The sequence below is a fragment of the Pocillopora damicornis genome, chromosome 4, assembly GCF_964200805.1.
Source record: "Pocillopora damicornis chromosome 4, jaPocDami1.2, whole genome shotgun sequence".
In the NCBI taxonomy this organism is placed as follows: Eukaryota; Metazoa; Cnidaria; class Anthozoa; order Scleractinia; family Pocilloporidae; genus Pocillopora; species Pocillopora damicornis.
Window position 1 is genome coordinate 1,961,269 of NC_142673.1, and position 24,397 is coordinate 1,985,665.

General features: G+C 40.2%; 7 protein-coding genes and 1 pseudogene across 8 annotated transcripts; 7 read left to right on the forward strand and 1 right to left on the reverse strand.

Moving 5' to 3' along the window:
• The first annotated feature begins 829 nt into the window (after positions 1 to 829).
• On the forward strand, positions 830 to 3,796 carry LOC113672614 (kelch-like protein 25; annotated as a pseudogene). Its single transcript, XR_016185711.1, has 2 exons — positions 830 to 1,926; positions 2,735 to 3,796. The product of XR_016185711.1 is annotated as a kelch-like protein 25 (transcript).
• Positions 3,797 to 5,052: 1,256 nt separating this feature from the next.
• On the forward strand, positions 5,053 to 8,120 carry LOC113672714 (kelch-like protein 26). Its single transcript, XM_089203244.1, has 2 exons — positions 5,053 to 6,019; positions 6,703 to 8,120. Exons 1-2 carry the CDS (start codon positions 5,192 to 5,194, stop codon positions 7,579 to 7,581), a joined length of 1,707 nt encoding a protein of 568 aa, XP_089059370.1. The 5' UTR covers positions 5,053 to 5,191; the 3' UTR covers positions 7,582 to 8,120.
• On the forward strand, positions 8,114 to 11,114 carry LOC149046433 (kelch-like protein 26). Its single transcript, XM_089203243.1, has 2 exons — positions 8,114 to 9,550; positions 9,769 to 11,114. Exons 1-2 carry the CDS (start codon positions 8,723 to 8,725, stop codon positions 10,648 to 10,650), a joined length of 1,710 nt encoding a protein of 569 aa, XP_089059369.1. The 5' UTR covers positions 8,114 to 8,722; the 3' UTR covers positions 10,651 to 11,114.
• On the reverse strand, positions 10,987 to 13,036 carry LOC149046434 (3'-5' RNA helicase YTHDC2-like). Its single transcript, XM_089203245.1, has 2 exons — positions 12,940 to 13,036; positions 10,987 to 12,688 (listed from the first exon to the last, which is right to left on the reverse strand). Exons 1-2 carry the CDS (start codon positions 13,023 to 13,025, stop codon positions 12,574 to 12,576), a joined length of 201 nt encoding a protein of 66 aa, XP_089059371.1. The 5' UTR covers positions 13,026 to 13,036; the 3' UTR covers positions 10,987 to 12,573.
• Positions 13,037 to 14,752: 1,716 nt separating this feature from the next.
• On the forward strand, positions 14,753 to 15,580 carry LOC149046435 (uncharacterized). The gene has a single exon (XM_089202465.1). It carries the CDS (start codon positions 14,753 to 14,755, stop codon positions 15,461 to 15,463), a length of 711 nt encoding a protein of 236 aa, XP_089058591.1. The 3' UTR covers positions 15,464 to 15,580.
• Positions 15,581 to 17,494: 1,914 nt separating this feature from the next.
• On the forward strand, positions 17,495 to 20,431 carry LOC149046436 (kelch-like protein 12). The gene is made up of 2 exons (XM_089203248.1): positions 17,495 to 18,391; positions 19,087 to 20,431. Exon 1 carries the CDS (start codon positions 17,564 to 17,566, stop codon positions 18,344 to 18,346), a length of 783 nt encoding a protein of 260 aa, XP_089059374.1. The 5' UTR covers positions 17,495 to 17,563; the 3' UTR covers positions 18,347 to 18,391; positions 19,087 to 20,431.
• Positions 19,117 to 20,431, forward strand: LOC149046437 (kelch-like protein 26). The gene has a single exon (XM_089203247.1). The coding sequence runs from the start codon at positions 19,117 to 19,119 to the stop codon at positions 19,963 to 19,965; it is 849 nt and encodes a 282-aa protein (XP_089059373.1). The 3' UTR covers positions 19,966 to 20,431.
• Positions 20,432 to 20,578: 147 nt separating this feature from the next.
• Positions 20,579 to 23,646, forward strand: LOC149046438 (kelch-like protein 26). The gene is made up of 2 exons (XM_089203249.1): positions 20,579 to 21,858; positions 22,077 to 23,646. The coding sequence occupies exons 1-2, from the start codon at positions 21,031 to 21,033 to the stop codon at positions 22,956 to 22,958; spliced, it is 1,710 nt and encodes a 569-aa protein (XP_089059375.1). The 5' UTR covers positions 20,579 to 21,030; the 3' UTR covers positions 22,959 to 23,646.
• The last annotated feature ends 751 nt before the right edge of the window (positions 23,647 to 24,397 follow it).

A 24,397-nucleotide genomic window follows, 5' to 3' on the forward strand; every position in this document is an offset into this window, starting at 1 on the left:
AAATCGTATTCTTTTGTCGAATACATTATTAATACAGCAGTGAAGAAGAAGAAGAAAGCTGTTTCAATCGCTGGATCACATCATGTTTCATTCAAATACTGCATTTAAAAACTAGTCTAAGTCGCAGAAGACAGAAATCAAACCCTCTGTCAATACCAAAATTGATCACAAGGCAGCAAGCAACGAATTGTAAATTTGTCAAGTCTCTGCTTGACTATGAAACACGTAATAAAGGGGGTAAGTTTCTAAAGAAACTGTGGTGCTGCGTCACTGGGAGAGTATAACAGGGTCATTTTATATTATCAACTTTTTTTATGTTAAATTGGCCACCAAAAATGATTTCAAAGCTAACGTTTCGAGCGTTAGCCCTTTGTCACAGCGATTGGCGAAGGGCTAACCCTCCCTCTCATGGAGGGCTAACATTCCAAACGTCAGCTTTGAAACTCTTTACGGTGGCTGTCAACTCAGTTGATAATACACGTACACTGCGTCGATAAGGTCCTCGAAGGGACGTAACCTATGCAGGGGACCCGCAGAGAAAGACTGTAGCTCGTATTGGAAAATCAGGTTTGTCCAGTTTCAGTAGACCGTTGAGATCCGTTTTTGTTAAGCCGTAACTGAGTATTAAAGTCTAATCCAAGGAACGGGAAGAGGTATTCGTTACTTGGGTGTTACCTGTTATATCTCGTTTTTGTTCTTTGCTGCGTAACACTCTGCCGAGTCGGCAAATCTTTATTTGACCCTTCACTATCAACTCTGATGATATCTTCCGCTAAGACTGTCTCTACTACCAAGACGATCAGGCTGAACGATCAAATGTTACTTCCGGGTTCAAACCATTTACTGTAATATGTGTTTTGTATCTTTACTTATTACATTCTTTTTATTTTACAAAGAAAAAAAAAAAATAAAAAAGAAGCAACTACACCATCGTTAGGTATTTTACGATATTCTCTGAGAAATGATGCATGTACAACAAATGTTATCTCATACCGCTGACAAGATGCCAAAATGACCCGGGGCTCGAGATTGTGGTTTGCCTTGACTCACACCATGTGGAAAACTGACCGAGAAAGCCTGAGGACAATGTTGTGAATGTGAAAGATGGATACCCATTCTGGAATTCTCTTGACCAAATGTGCTCAGTTTCGAGACGAAGGGCAATTTGTCGACGTTCGTTTAAAAGTCGGTAAAGAAACTTTTCCCGCTCATCGCAATGTGCTCGCTTCGTACAGCGATTACTTCTACGCCATGTTTGCAGATGGAATGAAGGAATCGAACCAGGAAGTGATTGAGCTGAAAGATGAAAGCCTTTCACCACACGTCTTCAAGGTCGTTATGGACTGCATCTACAGCGGAGATCTTCAGATCAATGAGGAAAACGTGTTTGAAGTTCTTGCTGCCGCAGACTATCTTCAAGTGAGAAATGTTCTTCAACAATATTGTGATTTCTTGTTGACTGAAATTATTCAGTCAGCTCGATTTGATATACAAATGTATCGTCGCGTTTGGATAATTACCGATAAACACAACCTTAGGGAAGTTAAGACGGCCGCAGATTACAAGATGGCATCTATGTATACAGATGTTGGTGAAAGTGAAGAGTTCCTGTCGAATATCGACGCAGACCAACTACTCAGCCTTCTCGGTCGAGATAACCTCAATGCGCCTTCGGAGACATTCGTCTTCAAATCTGTGATGCAGTGGATTAAACACAAGAAGGAGGAGAGGATGGAAGCTGCATCTAAAGTCATCGGAGCCGTTTGACTGAGTCTGGTGGACGTCAAGGTCGTAATTGAAGAACTAGAAAAAGAAGAAATGCAGCGAGATCCTGAGATCAACAAACATTTACAAATAGCAATGAAGCGTCACTGCATGCCTCACAAATTTTCTGCGGAGGAAGTTAAACCACGATCGATGAAAACGGTAAGATGGTAAATATCCTACACAAAGGAAGACTCTTTTAACTCAGGAGCTTAGACAGCGAAATTCAGTTTGTTTTGTGCTCTCTATTGTCAGCCAGTGTTATGATTTCCTTTCGCATATTTCAAGTATGATTTTACGTTGTGCTATGTATGCGGAACGTGTTTGAACGTGATTCGTCTGAGTATGAGTAATGAAACTAAAATTAATGTAGTACGGTTTAAAACAAATCCTACGAATTTTTATCTACCTTTTATCAAATTGGCACTGAGTACTTTCGTAGATTACAAATCTTTTTAATGACATTCACGAGATTACAAAGACCGCATGCTGACGACTTTGGATTTCTTGAGCTTTCTTATCACACCGGACGGACACCTGATGGGTCTGTGTTACAGACGTTGGGTATGATTTATTGAATATTGAGTGAGCTCGGCTGCCGTATTTCTGGCCATCTTTTCTTGTATCCAATTTTTGGCTCTCAGCAAAGTAACTATATTACAAAGGATATCACAGGTTTTATCAGTGCCCTCCGTTAAAAGGTATTCATATTTCGATATGTTACGAAAACTCCGCCATTACAAACGAAATGCTTTAGTCCTATAGGAGTAAAGTGTATGAAGAATAACCCCCTTCCCCTGTAATATATAAAATGAGTGTTTTTGTTCCACCTGGCGTACCCAAAAAAATTTCACCTTTTATTAAGGGTAGAACTAAAGAACACAATTAATCCTCCGAAGCCCCCCTCCCCCTCTCCCCACCCTCTCCCTGAGGCGATAAATCATGATGTTTCATCATTATTCTGTACTAGGTTCTTGTTGCATTTTGCCCAAGGAAAAAGTCGAACCATAACAGAACTGTTCGAGAAGCGATGCCTTACTACTTTGATGAGGAAAGTAAAGAATGGAAACTTTTAAAATCTGTGCCAGATGTAGGTGAAGTAGTTAAAAAGTGGTCTAGTGTGAAATATATCGGAAATTGTTTGTATTTAGCCTCATCGGATGCTGATAAATCAGATATTTATCGTTATCACATAGTGAACAAGTCTTGGGAAAAACTTACAAAGTCGAGTTTCCCCAAGGTAATCCAATGTTTGTGTTGTGTTGGTGACTATGTTTATGCAGTTAGTGAATCTAGTCCACCCGAGATTTACAGTTTGGCTGACAACACCTGGCAGCAGGGTAGGGACAATTTGGATTTATTTACACGAAGAGGATTAAAATCTGTAGCAGCAGCAGTAATGAACTCTAAGTTATATGTTATGCTTGGGTTCCATGAGGCAGACCCTGCCTTAGTGCATTGTTTTGACCCTCAAAAAAATGAATGGGAAAACGTCGCCTCGACGTGTTATCCTCACTTTGGATCCAGTCTTTTTGTGGTCGGTAACAAACTGTATGTGGCGGGGGGTTTGAAAAAGGAGTATAGTGAATTCGATACATCATACCCTGAAAATGTACCGGTAGAAGTTTTCAATGAGAGGAAAAGAACTTCATCTTTGTTTAGTAGAAGGAGAAAAAAAGAGCCACTGAACAGCTGGTCTGTTGTAGAACAGAAACATATCCCCGCCAATAATCTCGGTGCAGTGGAAATAGAAGGGAGGGTGTATTTCATCATCAATAAATTTCCAGTCGACAGTGGGATAAGAATTCAGCCAGAAGACACGCACCAGGTTAATCTTGATGAATGGAAAAACTTAAGGACTGTAAGTGAGCGGGCAGTCCTGTGTTATTTGCCTATAAAAAATGAAGACTTAAATTAAAAGAAGCTCGGAGCTAGATTAATGGTCAGCATATTTAATTGTTCCTTCAGGTCCTTAACAGGTTTTTTTATACCAGGTTATTACTTGGTCAAAATTTAAGTGTCCGAATGGTTTGTTTTAAAAAAAAAAAAAACGTCGAAAAAACGTTTTTGTTTACGCCTTTCGTAGACCAAGGCAGTCGCCCCGCAACAACATTTAGTGCGTGGTTTAGACTGATAGGGACTGGGAAATACCCATTTTGTTTTTTGAATTTTTAAAATCAGGAGAGTTGGAGGCCCGGATTCAATGTACCGATTTTTTCTCGAGTATTAACCTCAAATAATTCAGGTATTAGTTATACTGACTGACTGAACTTGTTATTTTTACATCTGAATGTATATTAGTTTACCCTCTACTTTTTTGTCTTTGACTCGCAAAACATAACTAGAAATAGGCAGATTAGAGCACTCGTTTCCTTGCGTTCAAATATTTTCCGTTCTCAGGCACTGTTCTATTACACGTAATTTCGGGTTATTTGCGTACACTGAAGCATTGCTAATGTTAGGCATGTTATAGCTTATGGGATTTTACTGAATCATTCAATAAACTACTGCAACCATTCGGTTGAGATCGCGTATAAAAGCAAGAGCACATGAATACGGATTTCAGTAAGTGCTTTGAATCGATGCTTGCTTAATGCATTCCTTTTTGAAAGATCGAGATCGAGAGATACCAGTTGAACATTACTTAAAAAATCAAACTTAAACACTGACAGGCATGATTCAGCTTATTCCTGTTTTGAATTAGGAGTTACAATCAGTTTTAAGCTCAGCGTTAATACAAGATTAAAGTTAGGTATGACCTTGACTTTTAGCAGAATTGTCGCTGAAGGTCTACTGTTGTAACTCATGTAGTTATTACTGATACGATCTTGAGAAACCGCAATGAACTTTACACCTGACGGCAAAAATTGAGTTACGTGACAAATGCAAATTTGTCTATCTTTAAATGTAAAGTGTCTATAAATTCCTTGAAGGAGAAATCAATTAAAATTTAGCGTCCTTAGTACTCAGAAGTTTTAAGTCGCGGACGGCGGCCAAAGAATGGAATAAATTCTGGTAAGTCTTGACAATCAATTGGAAGACTCTTGCCTTAGCATCTCAGGCTTAACGGTACAAACAAAAGATCTGTTGTAACCGCCAGGGAAAAAAACTCTAATCTTCCGGCTGGTTCCCGTGTTACTGAAATGTATTTTCATAGGCGCACTAAGTTAAATACTTTACGGAGTGTTTTGTGGTGGAAAAATCGCAATAATTGAACGACATCAGGCGCAGCTGTAACCCTTTCTTCTAAAGTATCGTAAGATTAAGCCCAAATGATCTCAAATTCCTTGCCTCTTAATATTCATCTTTCTCACCCTCCCCTGGGCAATATGCAAATACTGCCTAAATCAAGTTCCCTAATTGATCTCTGGTGACGCGATCAAGCGAGTGACGGAGTCGTGCGAATCCAATTGTCTCGCTTGTTAAAATGGCTGCATCCTCTGAGACTCTCCTTTTAAAATGCGCTAAGTTTAGGGATGAGGGTCAATTCATCGACGTTCGATTAAAAGTCAGCGACGACGTTTTTACAGCTCATCGTATCGTGCTGGCTGCGAGTAGCGATTATTTCTACGCCATGTTTACAAATGGAATGAAGGGGTCCAACCAAGAAATGATCGAGTTGAAAGACGAAAGCATCACGTCAAATGCTCTAAAGATCATCTTAGACTCCGTCTACACTGGAGATCTTCATGTCACCGAGGAAAACGTGTTTGAAGTACTCGCTGCCGCATTTCACCTCCAAGTGACGAGTGTTGTACAACGCTGCAGTGATTTCCTCAAGAAAGAGTTTGTTCAGCTCCGACTGGACCTGCAGAATTACTGTCTGCTCTGCACAGTTGCCGATAGACACGGTATGAAAGATCTGCGAGAGGCGGCGGAGAGCAAAATGGCATTTACGTTTAAGAATATCTGTGAAAGCGAAGAATTTTTGTCCATCATAGAACCTGACCAGTTAATCAACCTTCTCAGCCGAGATGACCTCAGTGCACCGTCTGAGACGTTCGTCTTCAAATCAGTGATGCAGTGGATTAAACACAAGAAGGAGGAAAGGATGGCAGTTGCAGCCAAAGTTATTGGAGCTGTTCGTCTGGGGCTGGTGGACATCAGAGTTGTGATTGAAGAACTGAACTCCGAAGAGATGAAAAGAGATCCTGAGATTTATAAGCAAGTGTTTGAAGCATCAGTCCATAACAACATGCCCTCTAATTTATCTAAGTTCGCTGAGGAAAGAACCAAACCAAGATCAACAAGTCAAGTGAGTTAATATTATGTCGTTGATTCTCATTTGCAATAAACAGCCCATTATATAATAGGACCGTGAACGATTCATTAAAAAGGATCACAACCCAGCTGCGTTGATCTTTCAAATGAAGAGGCGATGTTTCTCTTCTCACATGAATAATGAGCTTGGTTGTTCGCAAGGGGGTGGTTGGTGGGCGGTTATACTACCGGGGACTAGGGCGTACTCAGTTGGCCAAATAGCGAATGTTAAGTGCATTATACCTTTGTTGTATTAGTTTGTGATTGTTTCAGGTATTCACATGATGTTTGCATACGGTAAAACGACGCATGATGTAAAGATCTAGCTTGCGTCAAGCTCTCGGTTAGTGAGAAGAAGGAAGAAAATCAATACTCGGGTGAACAACGGAAGATGGAATGAGAAAGTCTGCTAATGACTCAGCTGAGTTAATAATGTGAATTGGCCACCGTAAAGAAACTATATATAGTGGCCAGTCTGCGTTATCAACTCGGTTGATAATACCAAATTATTTTGTCATACCCCTCCTCCCCCTGACGCAGCACCACAGTTTCTTTGGAAACTTACCCCCTTTATTCATACGTGAATGACTCAATTTCTTTTGCTCGCTACTTCAATTGTCACTTCCAGCAGTGGGCCAGTGACTTGATTTGATTAGTGATGTTACTCTTTCATTTCAGGCTCTGATTGCAGTTCTTCCTCAAGCTCAAATGAAATATTTTGATTTCCAAAGCAAAACATGGAAATCCTTACTATCCACAGTACCGTCAATCCAGGCGGCTCATTGCTATGCTGCCGTCTCTGTTGGCTGCAACTTGTTCGTTGCAGGACAAGCCCCGGTTGGTGACTTTTCCTTGTATCGTTATGACACAGAGAGTAATGCCTGGGAGATGAAGCAGCTTCCGTCCACACTGTGGTTTAACAACCTGTGTATTCTAGGAGATTACATTTATGCTATTAGTTCTAATTTAGGTCAGGTTCCTCAAAGGTACAACATTGCCAAAAGGCAATGGCAAAGCATTTTGAAACTAAGTTCAAATGGTTTTTATCAGGCCTGCAATATTGGAGCAATGGTTCATTCAAAGGTATCAATATTTGTCCTCTGCAGTAATTTAAACCTAAAAGAAGGAAGATATCAACCAGCAGTATTACACTGCTTCGACCCAGTTAAGAATGAGTGGGAAGAAAAGGCAAGAACTTGCCAACCTCATTTTGGATCCAGTGTTTTCGAAGTAAATGGTAAACTTTTTGTTGCTGGGGGCAAATGTACTCGTAATCAAAATCACGATCCCGCACCAGTAGAAGTGTATAGCGAGGAAACCAACACCTGGTCTGTTGTTAAACAAGAACATATTCCAGCCAATAATCTCGGTGCAGTGGAAATAGAAGGGAAGGTGTACTTCATCATCAATAAATTTCCAATTGACAGTGGGATTAGAATTTCACCAGAGGAGCGGTATCCTGTTCCTCTGGATGAGTGGGAGAACTTAGGAAAAATTGAACAATGTGCAGTTCTTTGCTATTTGCCTTTAAAGAGAGAATATACGAAAACTGAATGAGTTCATTCACCGTTCTGATTTAGAAGGAGAAAAGACTTGGCAAACAGTTCGAAGGTTAAATGAGAAACAGCTGTTGTATTGCAGTCAACTTACATAAAATATTACTTGGTTGGTGTTACTTTTAGTCTGTTGATCCAACCTCAAAACAATTCCTATAATCTTTGAGCACAATCATCAGGTTCATGAGTAAGAGAGGAACCCAAAAATATACGTAAATCCATGTAAATTGTAACAGTAACTACCACGTGCACACGACAGCCTTTTCAGGTGCAAGATCAGAATTTTTAAAGTAATTTTACATACGAAATGGCGTAAACTCTATGAGCTTCTCCCTGTTTTTTCCAGTCAAAGAAGATGTCGGCTCTTATCAGTGCAAGGGTTAATTAGGCTTATTATCATTTTATTTACAATTCTGCCAGAGTAATTTTGACTATTTTCGGATAAATGTCCTTCAAGGCTGGATAGAAACGTGCGCGATACCTAACTCTTTTGTCTATACTAAAGCACAATAATTTGTATTAAACAGATTTTTCCTTTGACTCAGCCTCCAGATGATTTCTACATTGATACTACATTGCCTTTTAGTCTCTCATTCCATCTGAACTGCGATTTATGAACAGTGTACCTGCTGAGGTCGTCAATGTAGTTTAACCCATTCACTCCCATGATCTCATGACTAATTCTCCTTACTGTCTTCCGTACAATTCCTATGATGTTATCTCCAAGAAGTTGGTATTGGATCAAATAATAATCCCCTAATTGATGTTTTTTCCTAATTTTCATGATTTGTCCACTTGATAATGAGAGGAGAAATCAGTTCTTTCTTGTAAGATAGCATTACTAGCTTCTAGCTTCTACTAACTGAAGTTTTCCAACGAGATTATTTGCTTTTCGGGAAATGATTAAATCTGTTTCTAAAAAACTTCATTATCTGTATTCCGGAATGATTTTGCATTACATGCCTGAATGCCTCTTTCTCTACCACTAGATTGGAAGTAGGATGTGGTGACCAAGGTAACGAGATGACGTTGGCATGTAGCGGTCACGCGATAACGCGATCGCCTAAACACCGTATTACCGTAAGGCACTGTCTGATCTGTTGTTGATATTGAAGTAGAGTGAGATCATTTCCTTCAGCAATATGGTTGCCCATGCCGATATTCTTCTGTCGAAATGTGCTCAGTTTCGAAACGAAAGTCAATTCATCGACGTTCGATTAAAAGTTGGTGAAGACATCTTTCCAGCTCATCGAATCGTGCTGGCCGCAAGTAGTAATTATTTCTACGCCATGTTTACAGATGGAATAAAGGAGTCAAGCCTGGAAGTGATCGAGCTGAAAGATGAAAGCATTTCACCAGATGTTTTTAAGATCATACTGGAATCCATCTACACTGGAGATCTCCTTGTAAACGAGGAAAGCGTGTCCAAGGTTCTTGCTGCCGCAGATCATCTTCAAGTCGCGAGTGCTGTTCATCAGTGTTGTAATTTCCTGCTGACCGAGTTCGTCAAGATTCGTTTGGACTTTGAAACTTACTGTCGCATCTGGGAAATTGCGGTGAGCTATGGGCTGAAAGATCTGCAAGACGCTGCAGAGTGTGCTGTGGCTAAGATGTATACAGATGTGTGCGAGAGGAGAGAATTCCTGACGCACATCGGTGGAAACCAACTAGTCAGCCTTCTTAGCCGATATGACCTCAATGCACCTTCTGAGACGTTTGTCTTCAAATCTGTGATGCAGTGGATTAAACACAAGAAGAAGGAGAGAATGGCAGTCGCAGCCAAAGTTATCGGAACTGTTCGTCTGGGGCTGGCAGACATTGGAGTTGTGATTGACGATTTGGATACGAAGGAGATGAAGAAAGTTCCCGAGATTTATGCGCAAGTGTGCGAAGCAGCAATTTATAAACACCAACCTTCCCATAAACCTCAAGCCGCTAGGCAGCAAACAAAGCCACGATCAAAGAATCCGGTAAGTGTTTTCCGAAAAAAAAAGTTTGAAACTTGAAAATGTAAGACTTACATGGCTACAATAGAGTTTTTCTTAAAAATATATTGCGTTTTGAGATGAGTGCAATTAAGTATGTTATTAGCAGTCTGTGTCATTCTCCTTCATCCTCAATTGTCGTCGTTCCTTTTCGGTTATCAGTTTCTTGTCATCCTATTTATAACCTTGTGATTTTGTTTCAGGTTCTTGTTGCTGTTTCACCTCAAGCTAGAATACAGTACTTCGACGTGGAAGCCAAGGCTTGGAAATTGTTGCCAATAGATTCACCGTTAATTGATGCCACTCATTGTTATTGTGCGTTATCCGTTGGCAATAACTTGTTTGTTGCTGCAGAAGACTCCATTGGTTACTGCCTTTATCGCTATGACCCAGAGGCAAATGTGTGGGAGAGACTTCCAAACCCATGTGGTGAAACAAAAAATCTGTGTCTTTTAGAGGAATACTTGTACGCAATCCCTGCCGATTCCAACCATTCTACTTACCGCTACAATTTCGCTAAACGTAAGTGGCACAAAATCGGGGTACAGTTCATCAGTGGTGCTAATTCATTAAGTGGTGCAGCCGTCTTGCATTCAAAGGTGTTTGCTCTTTATGAAAACTACAAAGCTTGGTACCATCGCCGTTCGGTTGAACCAACAGTTTTACTCTGTTTTGATTCACAAACGTATGTGTGGGAGACAAAGAAAGCAACAACCCAACATCGTCACTTTGGATCCAGTCTTATAGTAGTGAACGACAAACTCTACGCTGTTGGGGGCAAAGATTCTATTGACAGGGATAATAATCTTCCAAGTGGTAACCCTGCACCTGTAGAAATGTATAACGAAGACTCCAACACTTGGTCCGTTGTTGAGCAAAAGTGTATTCCCGCCAACAATCTAAATGCAGTGAAAATAGAAGGAAGAATTTATTTTGTCATCAATAATTTTCCAGTTGACAGTGGGATCAGAATCGCACATGGGAGCCTGGATTCTGCTCTCTTGAACAAGTGGGATAACTTGGCAAAGATCGACCAAAATGCAGCCCTTGGTTTCCTGGTTATAACTAGAAAGGATGGGGTGTGAAAGACACAACAGTGGATACGGTGAAAGTGCTCTCACCGTATGTTTTATTTTCGCCAATTGGAACACAACCCTAATGATTTTACTCATAGTGCAGTTCTTTATGAGAAAATGTGAAAGTGCGCCCATAAATACCCGTGTACGTGATTAACTACAGATGCTTTTATCATCTATATAACACTGCGTGTAGGAAGGCCTTCTCGAAGAGTTAGGAGGCGTTCTACTCCTGTGTCATAATGGACTTAGGGATATTTTATCAGCAGAAAGTTTTCACAGTAAACGTAAGGGAGGCGGGTGTGTCATGTGCACCTTGTGGTTATTCCCTCTAACGTTCTTGACTTTATTTGATTTTTAAATAACGTTTATTCCGTGTCATATCGTTATGTAATCAGTTGATAACAAGAGCGATAACACCTACCGGTAATTTGTAAATATCAATACTTCCTAAATAAATGTTTTAAACTACATGTTTATTTAGCTTCTTCTCTTCTATTAGCTAATCTAGAGACTGTATGCCCAGCATCCCTGTGTTCTCCTTTAATCTACACCCCGCTTATGACCTTTAGAACAATATGAAGTGTACTCAGGACGGTCCCCGAATTTGCACACCATCCATTTCAATCTGCAAGTTTTTTCACAAACTCGCCCGCATAACGATTCAAACACGCTTTTATGGCAACAGGTCGCGTGGACGCCTGACTGCAGAAACAACTTTTCCCAGAGAAGGGAAAGGATTAGTCAGTCTGTGATTTATCAAAAAGTTAATAAACGATACAGAGAGAGTGCACGCCTCCGTAGTTTCTACTTTCACTTTTAACAATTTAACACAAGGACGACTGGGTCGCTTTCTGATATGTCAGGGGGTGTGGAGAAATTGGAGAAGTTTACACCATGAGGAAATCTTTTACTGGGATGGAAAAGTCAATCTAGAACAACTCCAAAAAAGCTTCATCAACGTTGTCTGGAGGATCAAAGGTTGTTAAACTTTTAGTGCCTCACTTATTTGAGGCTTGCACTCAAAAGGGTTCATACGAAAAAATCCACAAAAATTCCCATCCTCAGAGTGAAATTTTCCCAACTTTGTCACTTCTTTGGAGAATTACATGAGCCTCTTGATACACGTGTGGTGCACCCATTGTCCTTATATGGGGTGCCTGAACAACTGCCCCGGGAACCTTGGAGACGCCGTTGGACGAAACTGAGACTTCAGTGCCATTGCATGAGCACCGAAAGGGAGGGCGTGATGTGGGTGGACAGCCATAGGCTGGGCCGCCATAACTTGGGGACGAGAACACGGTGCAGCAATGGTGAGTCGAGAGTGCGCCGTAGGAATGAGAACAGGTATTGGCATAGAGGGGGTGTGGGTGGCGTACACCTGTTGCATGGCAGTGTACTGTGCACCTTGCCACTGACCAGTGGTGGGGTGGGGATCGGTTTGGGCGGGTCCAGAGGGCTTGCCACGTCTACTCGTGCTGTTTGTTGATCGTGGAGTTTGTTCAGTCCTGCCAGCTTGGTCAGCGTCCCATAGCTTGCAGAGTTCTTCCCCTATTTTAGGCTTCAGCTCCTGCAGAAGATGAGCATGTTTGTGATTCCTAGATTTCCAATTCTTGATTTAGTCTCGGCACCATTCGTTCGTGGGCTATCAATTTAGACTTTTAATTTGAATGTACAGGGTAACCGACGCCCATCTCCCGATGAGTTTATCTTCCCCTTTTTTAGAGCAAAGGCGTTTTCACAGGTGAAGGTTTTTCCTTCGATTGTTCACGATTCTATTGTTGTCCGCAGGAAATGAAAATGCTTTGAAAAGAATACAGCCGAGGGCACCTTTAAGACCTTTAAGCTGGAGATAAAGGAGCTCTTGGTTTTCCAACCCTGTGCGCTGTAGTCTTGTCTTATCTCTTATCTCTTATCAAGAGAGTAACCTCTTCATAGTGCACTGTAGTGACTTGCATTTACTTGTCCATCGCGACAAATCTGAACCTTCTTGTGATCATTCCAAGGGTTGACAAGGTGGTGAGCTCGTTGGAATGGAATAATGGCTCTGTGGTATAATGGGAAAACGGACTTTGGTTACACTTGAAAGGAGAATATAAAACATGATAAGATATGACAAGATGTGACTCATGAGAGTGATACATTTTTACTTAAAAGTTTTTCTATGTCAGTGTACGTCTTCTAACTCACCAAAATATAATCCCTTTTTGTCCTGACTAAGACTTAGCAAGTTATTGATGTGGAGTTTAATGAAGAAAACAGCAAATACGTTACAATAAGTGCATGAACAGCACATACTTTTTTATCCATTTGACACTAAAAACACCGCTTAGTGAACTTGAACCAAACTCCAGAGACTTGTCTTTACCAGTGGGTGACGTCATCTATGTATAGCCTGAAACAAAAGAGAATGAACCTGGTCAGAATGGCAAGAACTTTCTTTTTGAATTCTCGGAGATTAGTTCTTAAATAAATCAAGAGACGATGATACTTGGAGGCTGAACCCTTCGTTTGAGACACCTTATAGCAACCCGTCTCAAGTTATTTCTAGGCTCAAGGTATCTGGTCTCCCAAGAATAATATGACATGTTATTTGCGAGTGTCTATCAGTAGGTTCCTCCCTAAAATAGACCAATAACCTTGAAAGTGTCCACTTCCTTGCACGGAGAAGACCAGCATAACATGCTTAGATTCCTACAAACAAAATCAGTTTAGTATGGGCACACTTACTTTAAGTTCCTTCTAAGATCTTTGCCGCTCAAAATTATCCTGGAATCTATTTCCAATTATCAGATATTCAATAAATTTATTGCAGCTCGGACTTTCCCCCATCCTCCAGAGTTACAAAAACAAACCTTGAAGGCTTTGTTTAGCTTTTTTTCATTGGCTAGTGTTGTTGCCGAAATGCCCTTAAAAGAAGAAAATGAAATACCTCAGTAACATCTACATAATATTATATTCCAAATAACCACAGACATGCAGCAATCTTAGTGTAACAGCAGAGTAATGCTTGTAATTCAGGTATGATTTATATTGTGCTACTCATACGGAACCTGTAAGCCAACTTGTATTTGCTGATTGAACGTGATTCGTCTGAGTATGAGTAATGAAACTATAATTCACTGACTTCGATTTCAATCAAAGTCCTACGAATTTTTATTTACCTTGAATCGAATTTCCAGTACTTTCGTGGATTACAAATCTTTTTTTCCCGAGAACAAAGACCGCATGCCGACGACTTTTAATTTGTAGTACTTTCTAATCACACCGGATGGACACCTGATGGGTCTGTGTTACAGACGTTGAGTATGATTATTGAGTTCTGAGTGTGCTCGGCTACTTTATTTCTGGCCATCTTTTCTTGTATCCATTTTTTGGCTTTCAGCAAAGTAACTAAACTACAAAGGATATCACAGTTTTTATCGGTACCCTCCGTTAAAAGGTATTCATATTCACTGTGGGATTTCGGTATGTTATGAAAATTACAAACGAAATGCTTCAGTACGATAGGAGTAAAGTGTGCGAAAAATAACCCAATGAAAAACCCAACCCCCATTTCCTGTAACATATAAAATGAGGTTTTTTTTTTGTTCTGCCTGGTGTACCAACAAAAACTTCGCATTAATTTGTTGGACTTGAATCTAGGAACCTGCATTATTTGTCGCCTAGGGGGAGGGGTCAGTCGTCGCCAACATGTTACAAAGTGACACAATTATTCCTCCGAATTCCACCTCTCCCCCTCCCCCCGAGGCGATAAATCCTGTCCGATGCCTTACCTGAAGAGATTTTATAATCCCTTGCTTACTAAGAGATGTTTTATTATTATGCTGTAGGTTCTTGTTACATTTTGCCCATTGGAGAGGTCAAACCTTTACAGAACTGTTCGGGAACCGATGCCTTACTACTTTGTTGAGGAAAGTAAAGAATGGAAACTGTTAAAATATGTGCCAAATGTAGGTGAAGTAGTAGAAGAGTGGTCTAGTGTGAAATATATCGGAAATTGTTTGTATTTAGCCTCATCAAATATCGTAGAATCAGATGTTTATCGTTATCACATAATGACCAAGTCCTGGGAAAAACTTACAAAGTTGAGTTTCCCCAAGATAATCCAATGTTTGGTTCTATTGGTGACTATATTTATGCAATAAGTCAATCTAGTCCACCCGAGATTTACAGTTTGGCTGACAACACCTGGCAGCAATGCAGGGAAAATTTGTATTTATTTAAACGAACAGAGTTAAAATCTGTAGCAGTGGCGGTGATGAACTATAAGTTATATGTTATGCATGGGATCATTGAAGACCCTTCTAGTTTGCTTTTAGCAAATAGAGCAAAACCTGCCTTAGTGCATTGTTTTGACCCCCAAAAAAATGAATGGGAAAGCGTCGCCTCAACGTGTTATCCTCACTTTGGATCCAGTCTTATTGTTGTCAATAACAGACTGTATGTGGTAGGGGGGAAAAAGGGGTGGGGTTGTGGCGGTGGGCCGTACGGTGAAAATGCACCGGTAGAAGTTTTTAAAGAGAAAAAAAGACTTCTACCTTGGTTTGGTAAAGGGAAAGCAAAACAACCACCAAACAGCTGGTCTGTTGTAGAACAGAAACATATTCCTACCAACAGTCTCGGTGCCGTGGAAATAGAAGGGAGGGTATATTTTATCATCAACAAATTTCCAGTCGACAGTAGGATAAGAATTCAGTCAGAGGACACGCACCAGGTTAATCTTGATGAATGGAAAAAATTACGGACTGAAAGTGAGCAGGCAGTCTTGTGTTATTTGCCTGTAAAAAAAAGACTTAAATTGAAAGAAGCTCGGAGCTAGATTAATGGTCAAAATGAAGTTATTACTTAGTCAAAATTTAAGTGTGAATGTGAATGAATGGTTTGTTTTAAAAAATATTTATCACAGCATAAAATGTTGAAAAATTTTTTGTTTACGCCTTTCTTGGACAAAGGCAGTCACCTCGCAACAACATTTAATGCGTGGTTTAGACTTAGAAGGACTGGGAAGCACCCATTTTGTTTTTTGGATTTTTAAAATCAGGAAAGTTAGGAACCTGGATTCAATGTATTGATTTTTTTCTCGATTATTCACGTCAGATAATTTAGGTACCCGCACGTTAATAAAGACTCACGCTGTTTCATCTCTTTACTAATGATAGAGTTTTCTATATGCATAAATAAAACTGAAAAGTGTTTTTTTTGTATCTTTCGTATTTCATAGTCATTAATTTGGAGCTATGACATGATTATGGAGGGTCTCAACAGGTGACGGCTTTAAAGTTAACGATTAAAATTATAGCCAATTTACGGCTACAGGTTAACGTCTTTCCATTATTGTCACCAGAAACATTTTTTTACGGTTAACTTTTTTGAGACCAAATTAAAATTTGTCAATTTTTACGCGTTACGGTTAGATTTTTTAGCCTATTTAGGCTAACGGTTAACCCCATTGAGACCCTCACTATGTAGTGGCGCATAAAGGCAGAGGGATGGCATGAAAAAACATATCGTCAGTTTTGCTGCTGGAGATATGTTTGTAAGTTTGTGTGTAGAAACATTATTATTGACTCTCGGTTAACAGTTTCGGTCAGTATTAAACGTGGCCCACAGAATCCGTAATTAAATTATCAGGGTTGTATCAAGTGTGCTTATGGTTCTTGAGCGATTTTTGGGATACGAACTTAGAGAACCTAGGAAAGTGAAATTTGATGTTATAACTGTACTGATCTTAATAAATCTGAGGTGCTATAGTTTAATATGCTAGTCAAATTGTTACTTTCACATTGAATGTACATTTTATAATGCTCAATAAATTTTAGTTTATCGTCTAGTGTTTTGTCTTTGACTCGCAAACCATAACCACAGTAGGTAAATTAGTGCACTCGTTTCCTTGCGTTTAAATATTTTCAATTCTTAGGCATTGTTCACTGGCACGTAATTTCGGGTTATTTACGTACACTGAAGCATTGCCAATGTTAGGCACGTTATGGCTCATGGTATTTTACTGAACCACTCGATAAACTACTGCAACCATTCGGTTGAGATCACGTTTAAAAGCAAGAGCAAATGAATACAGATTTCAGTAAGTTCTTTGAATCGATGCTTGCTTGATGCATATCCTTCTTACTTTTTGAAAGATCGAGATCGAGAGATACCAGTTGAACATTGCTTAAAAAATCTAACTTAAATACTGAAAGGCATAATTTAGCTAATTCTTGTTTTGAACTAAGAGTTACAAGTTAGGCATAAGCTTGACTTTTTGCGAAACTGTCACTGAAAGTCTGTCGTTGTAACTCATGTAGTTATTATACGATCACAAGAAACTGCAATAAACTTTACACCTGACGGAAAAAAGTGAGTTACGTGACAAATGCAAATTTGTTTGTCTATCTTTTAATGTTAAGTGTCTGTAAATTCCTCGAAGGAGAAATCAATTCAAATTTAGCGTCCTTAGTACTTAGAAGTTTTGAGACGCAGACGGCGGCCAAAGAATGGAATAAATTCTGGTGAGTCTTGACAATCAATTGGAAGACTCTTGCCTTAGTATCTCAGGCTTAACGGTGCAGACAAAAGATCTGTTGTAACCGCCAGGGAAAAAAACTCTAAACTTCCGGCTGGTTCCCGTGTTACTGAAATGTATTTTCATAGGCGCACTAAGTTAAATACTTTACGGAGTGTTTTGTGGTGGAAAAATCGCAATAATTGAACGACATCAGGCGCAGCTGTAACCCTTTTCTCCTAAAGTATTGTAAGATTAAGCCCAAATGATCTCAAATTCCTTACCTCTTAATATTCATCTTTCTTACCCTCCCCTGGGTGATATGCAAATGTTGCTTAACTCAAGTTTCTTAATTGATCTCTGGTGACGCGATCAAGCGAGTGACGGAGTCGTGCGAATCCAATTGTGTCTCTTGTTAAAATGGCTGCATCCTCGGAGATTCTCCTTTTAAAATGCGCTAAGTTTAGGGATGAGGGTCAATTCATCGACGTTCGATTAAAAGTCAGCGAAGACGTTTTTACAGCTCATCGAATCGTGCTGGCTGCAAGTAGTGATTATTTCTACGCCATGTTTACAAATGGAATGAAGGAGTCAAGCCAGGAAGTAATTGAATTGAAAGACGAAAGCATCACGTCAAATGCTCTAAAGATCATCTTAGACTCCATCTACACTGGAGATCTTCATGTCACCGAGGAAAACGTGTTTGAAGTACTCGCTGCAGCATTTCACCTTCAAGTGGCGAGTGTTGTACAACGCTGCAGTGATTTCCTGAAGAAAGAATTTGTTCAGCTCCGACTGGACCTGCAGAATTACTGTCTGCTCTGCACAGTTGCCGATAGACACGGTATGAAAGATCTGCGTGAGGCGGCGGAGAGCAAAATGGCATTAACGTTTAAGGATATCTGTGAAAGCGAAGAATTTTTGTCCATTATAGAACCAGACCAGTTAGTCAGCCTTCTCAGCCGAGATGACCTCAGTGCACCGTCTGAAACGTTCGTCTTCAAATCAGTGATGCAGTGGATTAAGCACAAGAAGGAGGAGAGGATGGTAGTTGCAGCCAAAGTTATTGGAGCTGTTCGTCTGGGGCTGGTGGACATCAGAGTTGTGATTGAAGAACTGAACTCTGAAGAGATGAAAAGAGATCCTGAGATTTATAAGCAAGTGTATGAAGCATCAGTCCATAGCAACATGCCCTCTAATTAATCTAAGTTCGCTGAGGAAAGAACTAAACCAAGATCAACAAGTCAGGCGAGTTAACGTTATTTCAACGATTCTCATTTGTAACAAACAGGCCATCTTAGGATAGGACCGTGAAAGATTCATTAAAAAGGATCATACCCCAGCTGCGTAGATCTTTCAAATGAAGAGGCGATGTTTCACTTCTCAAAAGAATAAAGGTATTCGATGAGCTTGACCGTTCGCAAAGGGGGTGGGGGATGGGCGGTAATACTACTGGGGACCAGGGCGTACTCTGTTGGCCTAATAGCGAATGTTAAGAGGATTATACTACTGTTGTCTTAGTCTGTGATTGTTACTGGTATTCACATGATGTTTGCATACGTTAAAACGACGCATGGTGTAGAGATCTAGCTTGCGTCAAGCTCTCGGTTAGTGAGAAGAAGGAAGAAAAGCAATACTTGGGTGAACAACGGGAGATGGAATGAGAAAGTCTTCTAATGACTCAGCTGAGTTGATAATGTGAATTAGCCACCGTAAAGAAACTCTTTATGGTGGCCAGTTTGCGTTATAAACTCAGTTGATAATACCAAATTATCTTGTTACATTCCCCACTGACACAGCATCACAGTTATTTGGAATTTATCCCCTTTATCCATATGTGAATGACTCAGTTTCTTCACCTGCCGTTTTGAATGTCACTACCAGCAGTAGGCCGGTGACTGGATTTAACTGGATTTAACGGATACGTTACTCTTTCATTTCAGGCTCTGATTGCAGTTCTTCCTCAAGCCCAAATGAAATATTTTGATTTCCAAAGCAAAACATGGAAATCTTTACTTTCGACAGTACCGTCGATCCAGGCGTTGAATTGCCATGCTGCAGTCTCTGTTGGCTGCAACTTGTTCGTTGCGGGACAAGCCCTGGTTGGTGACCTTTTATTTTATCGTTATGACACAGAGAGTAATGCTTGGGAGATGAAGCAGCTTCCTTCCACACAATTTATTAACAATTTGTGTATTCTAGGAGATTACATTTATGCTTTTAGTTCTTATTTAGGTCAGGTTCCTCATAGGTACAACATTAGCAAAAGGCAGTGGCAAAGCATTTCAAAGCTAAGCACAAATGCTTATTATCAGGCCTGCAATATTGGAGCAATAGTTCATTCAAAGGTATCAATATTTGTCCTCTGTGGCAATACGTCTCATACAGGAGGAGAGTATAAACCAGCAGTATTACATTGCTTCGACCCGTCTAAGAATGAGTGGAAAGAAAAGGCAAGAACTTGCCAACCTCATTTTGGATCCAGTCTTTTCGAAGTAAATGGTAAACTCTTTGTTGCTGGGGGCAAATGTACTAGTCAAAATCACAGTTATCCCGCACCAGTAGAAGTGTATAGCGAGGAAACCAACACCTGGTCTGTTGTTAAACAAGAACATATTCCCGACAATAATCTCGGTGCAGTGGAAATAGAAGGGAAGGTGTACTTCATCATCAATAAATTTCCAATTGACAGTGGGATTAGAATTTCACCAGGGGAGTTGTATCCTGTTCCTCTGGGTGAGTGGGAGAACTTAGGAAAAATTGAACAATGTGCAGTTCTTTGCTATTTGCCTCTAAAAAGAGAATATACGAAAATTGAATGAGTTCATTCACCGTTCTGATTTAGAAGAAGAATAGACTTGGCAAACAGTTCGAAAGTTAACTCATAAACAGTTGTTGTATTGCAGTCGACTTACATAAAACGTTAGTAGGTTGGTGTTACTCCTAGTCTGTTGATCCAACCTCAAAACAATTCCTGTAATCTTTGAGCACAATTATCAAGTTCATGGGTAAGAAAGAAATCCAAAAATATATGTAAATCCATGTAAATTGTAAGAGCAATTACCACTCCAAGAGCTTATCCCTTGTTTCTTCAGTAAAGAAGATATCGGCTCTTATAAGTGCAGGGGTTAATTAGGCTTGTTATTACTTTATTTACAATTCTGCAGTAGTAATTTTGACTATTATCGGATAAATGTCCTTCAAGGCTGGATAGAAACGTGCGCGATACCTAACTCTTTTATATATACTAAAGCACAATAATTTGTATCAAACAGATTTTTCCTCTGACTCAGCCTCCAGATGATTTCTACATTGATGCCACAACGCCTTTTAGTCTTTCATTCCATCTGAACTGCGATTTATGAACAGTTTACCTGCTGAGGTCGTCAATGTAGTTTAACCCTTTCACTCGCATGATCTCATGACTAATTCTCCTTACTGTCTTCCGTACAATTCTTATGATGTAATCTCCAAGAAGTTGGTATTGGATCAACTAATAATCCCCTAAATGATATTTTTCTTTATTTTCATCATTTGTCCACTTGATATTGAGAGGAGAAATCAGTTCTTTCTTGTAAGATAGCATTACTAGCTTCTAGCTTCTACTAACTGAAGTTTTCCAACGAGATTATTTGCTTTTCGGGAAATGATTAAATCTGTTTCTAAAACTTCATTATCTGTATTCCGGAATGATTTTGCATTACATGCCTGAATGCCTCTTTCTCTGCCACTAGATTGGAAGTAGGATGTGGTGACCAAGGTAACGAGATGACGTCGGCATGTGGCGGTCACGCGATAACGCGATCGCCTAAACACCGTATTACCGTAAGGCACTGTCTGATCTGTTGTTGATATTGAAGTAGAGTGAGATCATTTCCTTCAGCAATATGGTTGCCCATGCCGATATTCTTCTGTCGAAATGTGCTCAGTTTCGAAACGAAAGTCAATTCATCGACGTTCGATTAAAAGTTGGTGAAGACATCTTTCCAGCTCATCGAATCGTGCTGGCCGCAAGTAGTAATTATTTCTACGCCATGTTTACAGATGGAATGAAGGAGTCAAGCCTGGAAGTGATCGAGCTGAAAGATGAAAGCATTTCACCAGATGTTTTTAAGATCATACTGGAATCCATCTACACTGGAGATCTCATTGTAAACGAGGAAAGCGTGTCCAAGGTTCTTGCTGCCGCGGATCATCTTCAAGTCGCGAGTGCTGTTCATCAGTGTTGTAATTTCCTGCTGACCGAGTTCGTTAAGATTCGTTTGGACTTTGAAACTTACTGTCGCATCTGGGAAATTGCGGTGAGCTATGGGCTGAAAGATCTGCAAGACGCTGCAGAGTGTGCTGTAGCTAAGATGTATACAGATGTGTGCGAGAGGAGAGAATTCCTGACGCACATCGGTGGAAACCAACTAGTCAGCCTTCTTAGCCGAGATGACCTCAATGCACCTTCTGAGACGTTTGTCTTCAAATCTGTGATGCAGTGGATTAAACACAAGAAGGAGGAGAGAATGGCAGTCGCAGCCAAAGTTATCGGAACTGTTCGTCTGGGGCTGGCAGACATTGGAGTTGTGATTGATGATTTGGATACGAAGGAGATGAAGCAAGTTCCCGAGATTTATGCGCAAGTGTACGAAGCAGCAATTTATAAACACAAACCTTCCCATAAACCTCAAGCCGCTAGGCAGCAAACAAATCCACGATCAAAGAACCCAGTAAGTGTTTTCCGAAAAAAAAAGTTTGAAACTTGAAAATGTAAGACTTACATGGCTACAATAGAGTTTTTCTTAAAAATATATTGCGTTTTAAGATGAGTGTAAATAAGTATGTTATTAGCAGTCTGTGTCATTCTCCTTCATCCTCAATTGTCGTCGTTCCTTTTCGGTTATCAGTTTCTTGTCATCCTATTTATAACCTTGTGATTATGTTTCAGGTTCTTGTTGCTGTTTCACCTCAAGCTAGAATACAGTACTTCGACGTCGAAGCCAAGGCTTGGAAATTGTTGCCAATCAGTTCACCGTTAATTGATGCCACTCATTGTTATTGTGCGTTATCCGTTGGCAATAACTTGTTTGTTGCTGCAAAAGACTCCATTGGTTACTGCCTTTATCGCTATGACCCAGAGGCAAATGTGTGGGAGAGACTTCCAAACCCATGTGGTGAAACAAAAAATCTGTGTCTTTTAGAGGAATACTTGTACGCAATCCCTGCCAATTTCAACCTTTATACTTACCTCTACAATTTCGCTAAACGTAAGTGGCACAACATCAGGGGAAAGTTCATCAGTGGTACTAGTTCGTTTAGTGGTGCAGCCGTCTTGCATTCAAAGGTGTTTACTCTTTATGGACACTACAAAGCTTCGCGCTATCAACTTTTGGTTGAACCAACAGTTTTACACTGTTTTGATTCACAAACGTATGCGTGGGAGACAAAGAAAGCAACAACCCAACATCGTCACTTTGGATCCAGTCTTATAGTAGTGAACGACAAACTCTACGCTGTTGGGGGCAAAGATTCTATTGACAGGGATAATAATCTTCCAAGTGGTAACCCTGCACCTGTAGAAATGTATAACGAAGGCTCCAACACTTGGTCTGTTGTTGAGCAAAAGTGTATTCCCGCCAACAATCTAAATGCAGTGGAAATAGAAGGCAGAATTTATTTTGTCATCAATAATTTTCCAGTTGACAGTGGGATCAGAATCGCACATGGGAGCCTGGATTCTGCTCTCTTGAACAAGTGGGATAACTTGGCAAAGATCGACCAAAATGCAGCCCTTGGTTTCCTGGTTATAACTAGAAAGGATGGGGTGTGAAAGACACAACAGTGGATACGGTGAAAGTGCTCTCACCGTATGTTTTATTTTCGCCAATTGGAACACAACCCTAATGATTTTACTCATAGTGCAGTTCTTTATGAGAAAATGTGAAAGTGCGCCCATAAATACCCGTGTACATGATTAACTACAGATGCTTTTATTATCTATGTAGCACTGCGTGTAGGAAGGCCTTCTCGAAGAGTTAGGAGGCGTTCTACTCCTGTGTCATAATGGACTTAGGGATATTTTATCAGCAGAAAGTTTTCACAGTAAACGTAAGGGAGGCGGGTGTGTCATGTGCACCTTGTGGTTATTCTCTCTAACGTTCTTGACTTGATTTGATTTTTAAATAACGTTTATTCCGTGTCATATCGTTATGTAATCAGTTGATAACAAGAGCGATAACACCTATCGGTAAGACATGGTTTGATGCTACTCTGGTTTACAGATTTGATGAATGTAACCGAAGAAGTTACAATTCATAGACCCAACGTTTCGACACTCCTTCGACACACGTTGTGTCTCTGAACTGTAACTTCTTCGGTTACATTCATTAAATCTATAAACCAGAGTAGCATCAAAGCATGTCTGATTGTCCACCTGGTTGCCGTGTGAACTTTAACATATTTTACCTACCGGTAATTTGTAAATATCAATACTTCCTAAATAAATGTTTTAAACTACATGTTTATTTAGTTTCTTCTCTTCTATTAGCTAATCTAGAGACTGTATGCCCAGCATCCCTGTGTTCTCCTTTAATCTACACTCCGCTTATGACCTTTAGAACAATATGAAGTGTACTCAGGACGGTCCCCGAATTTGCACACCATCCATTTCAATCTGCAAGTTTTTTCACAAACTCGCCCGCATAACGATTCAAACACGCGTTTATGGCAACAGGTCGCGTGGACGCCTGACTGCAGAAACAACTTTTCCCAGAGAAGGGAAAGGATTAGTCAGTCTGTGATTTATCAAAAAGTTAATAAACGATACAGAGAGAGTGCACGCCTCCGTAGTTTCTACTTTCACTTTTAACAATTTAACACAAGGACGACTGGGTCGCTTTCTGATATGTCAGGGGGTGTGGAGAAATTGGAGAAGTTTACACCATGAGGAAATATTTTACTGGGATGGAAAGTCAATCTAGAACATCTCCAAAAAAGCTCCATCAACGTTGTCCGGAGGATCAAAGGTTGTTAAACTTTTAGTGCCTCACTTATTTGAGGCTTGCACTCAAAAGGGTTCATGCGAAAAAGTCCACAAAAATTCCCATCCTCAGAGTGAAATTTTCCCAACTTCGTCACCTCCTTGGAGAATTATACGAGCCTCTTGATGCACGTGGTGGTGCACCCATTGTCCTTAGATGGGGTGCCTGAACAACTGCCCCGGGGAACCTTGGAGACGCTGCTGGACGAAACTGAGACTTCAGTGCCATT

Excerpts from the sequence above, each read along its gene's own strand:
- LOC113672714 (XM_089203244.1), top strand. The coding sequence starts at position 5,192 with ATGGCTGCATCCTCTGAGACTCTCCTTTTAAAATGCGCTAAGTTTAGG. Across the intron at positions 6,020-6,702 it reads AACCAAGATCAACAAGTCAA|GCTCTGATTGCAGTTCTTCC; the intron begins GTGAGTTAATAT and ends CTTTCATTTCAG.
- LOC149046433 (XM_089203243.1), top strand. The coding sequence starts at position 8,723 with ATGGTTGCCCATGCCGATATTCTTCTGTCGAAATGTGCTCAGTTTCGA. Across the intron at positions 9,551-9,768 it reads AGCCACGATCAAAGAATCCG|GTTCTTGTTGCTGTTTCACC; the intron begins GTAAGTGTTTTC and ends ATTTTGTTTCAG.
- LOC149046434 (XM_089203245.1), bottom strand. The coding sequence starts at position 13,025 with ATGACGTCACCCACTGGTAAAGACAAGTCTCTGGAGTTTGGTTCAAGT. Across the intron at positions 12,689-12,939 it reads AGTGTCAAATGGATAAAAAA|AGCCATTATTCCATTCCAAC; the intron begins GTATGTGCTGTT and ends ATTATACCACAG.
- LOC149046435 (XM_089202465.1), top strand. The coding sequence starts at position 14,753 with ATGTTTGGTTCTATTGGTGACTATATTTATGCAATAAGTCAATCTAGT.
- LOC149046436 (XM_089203248.1), top strand. The coding sequence starts at position 17,564 with ATGGCTGCATCCTCGGAGATTCTCCTTTTAAAATGCGCTAAGTTTAGG.
- LOC149046437 (XM_089203247.1), top strand. The coding sequence starts at position 19,117 with ATGAAATATTTTGATTTCCAAAGCAAAACATGGAAATCTTTACTTTCG.
- LOC149046438 (XM_089203249.1), top strand. The coding sequence starts at position 21,031 with ATGGTTGCCCATGCCGATATTCTTCTGTCGAAATGTGCTCAGTTTCGA. Across the intron at positions 21,859-22,076 it reads ATCCACGATCAAAGAACCCA|GTTCTTGTTGCTGTTTCACC; the intron begins GTAAGTGTTTTC and ends ATTATGTTTCAG.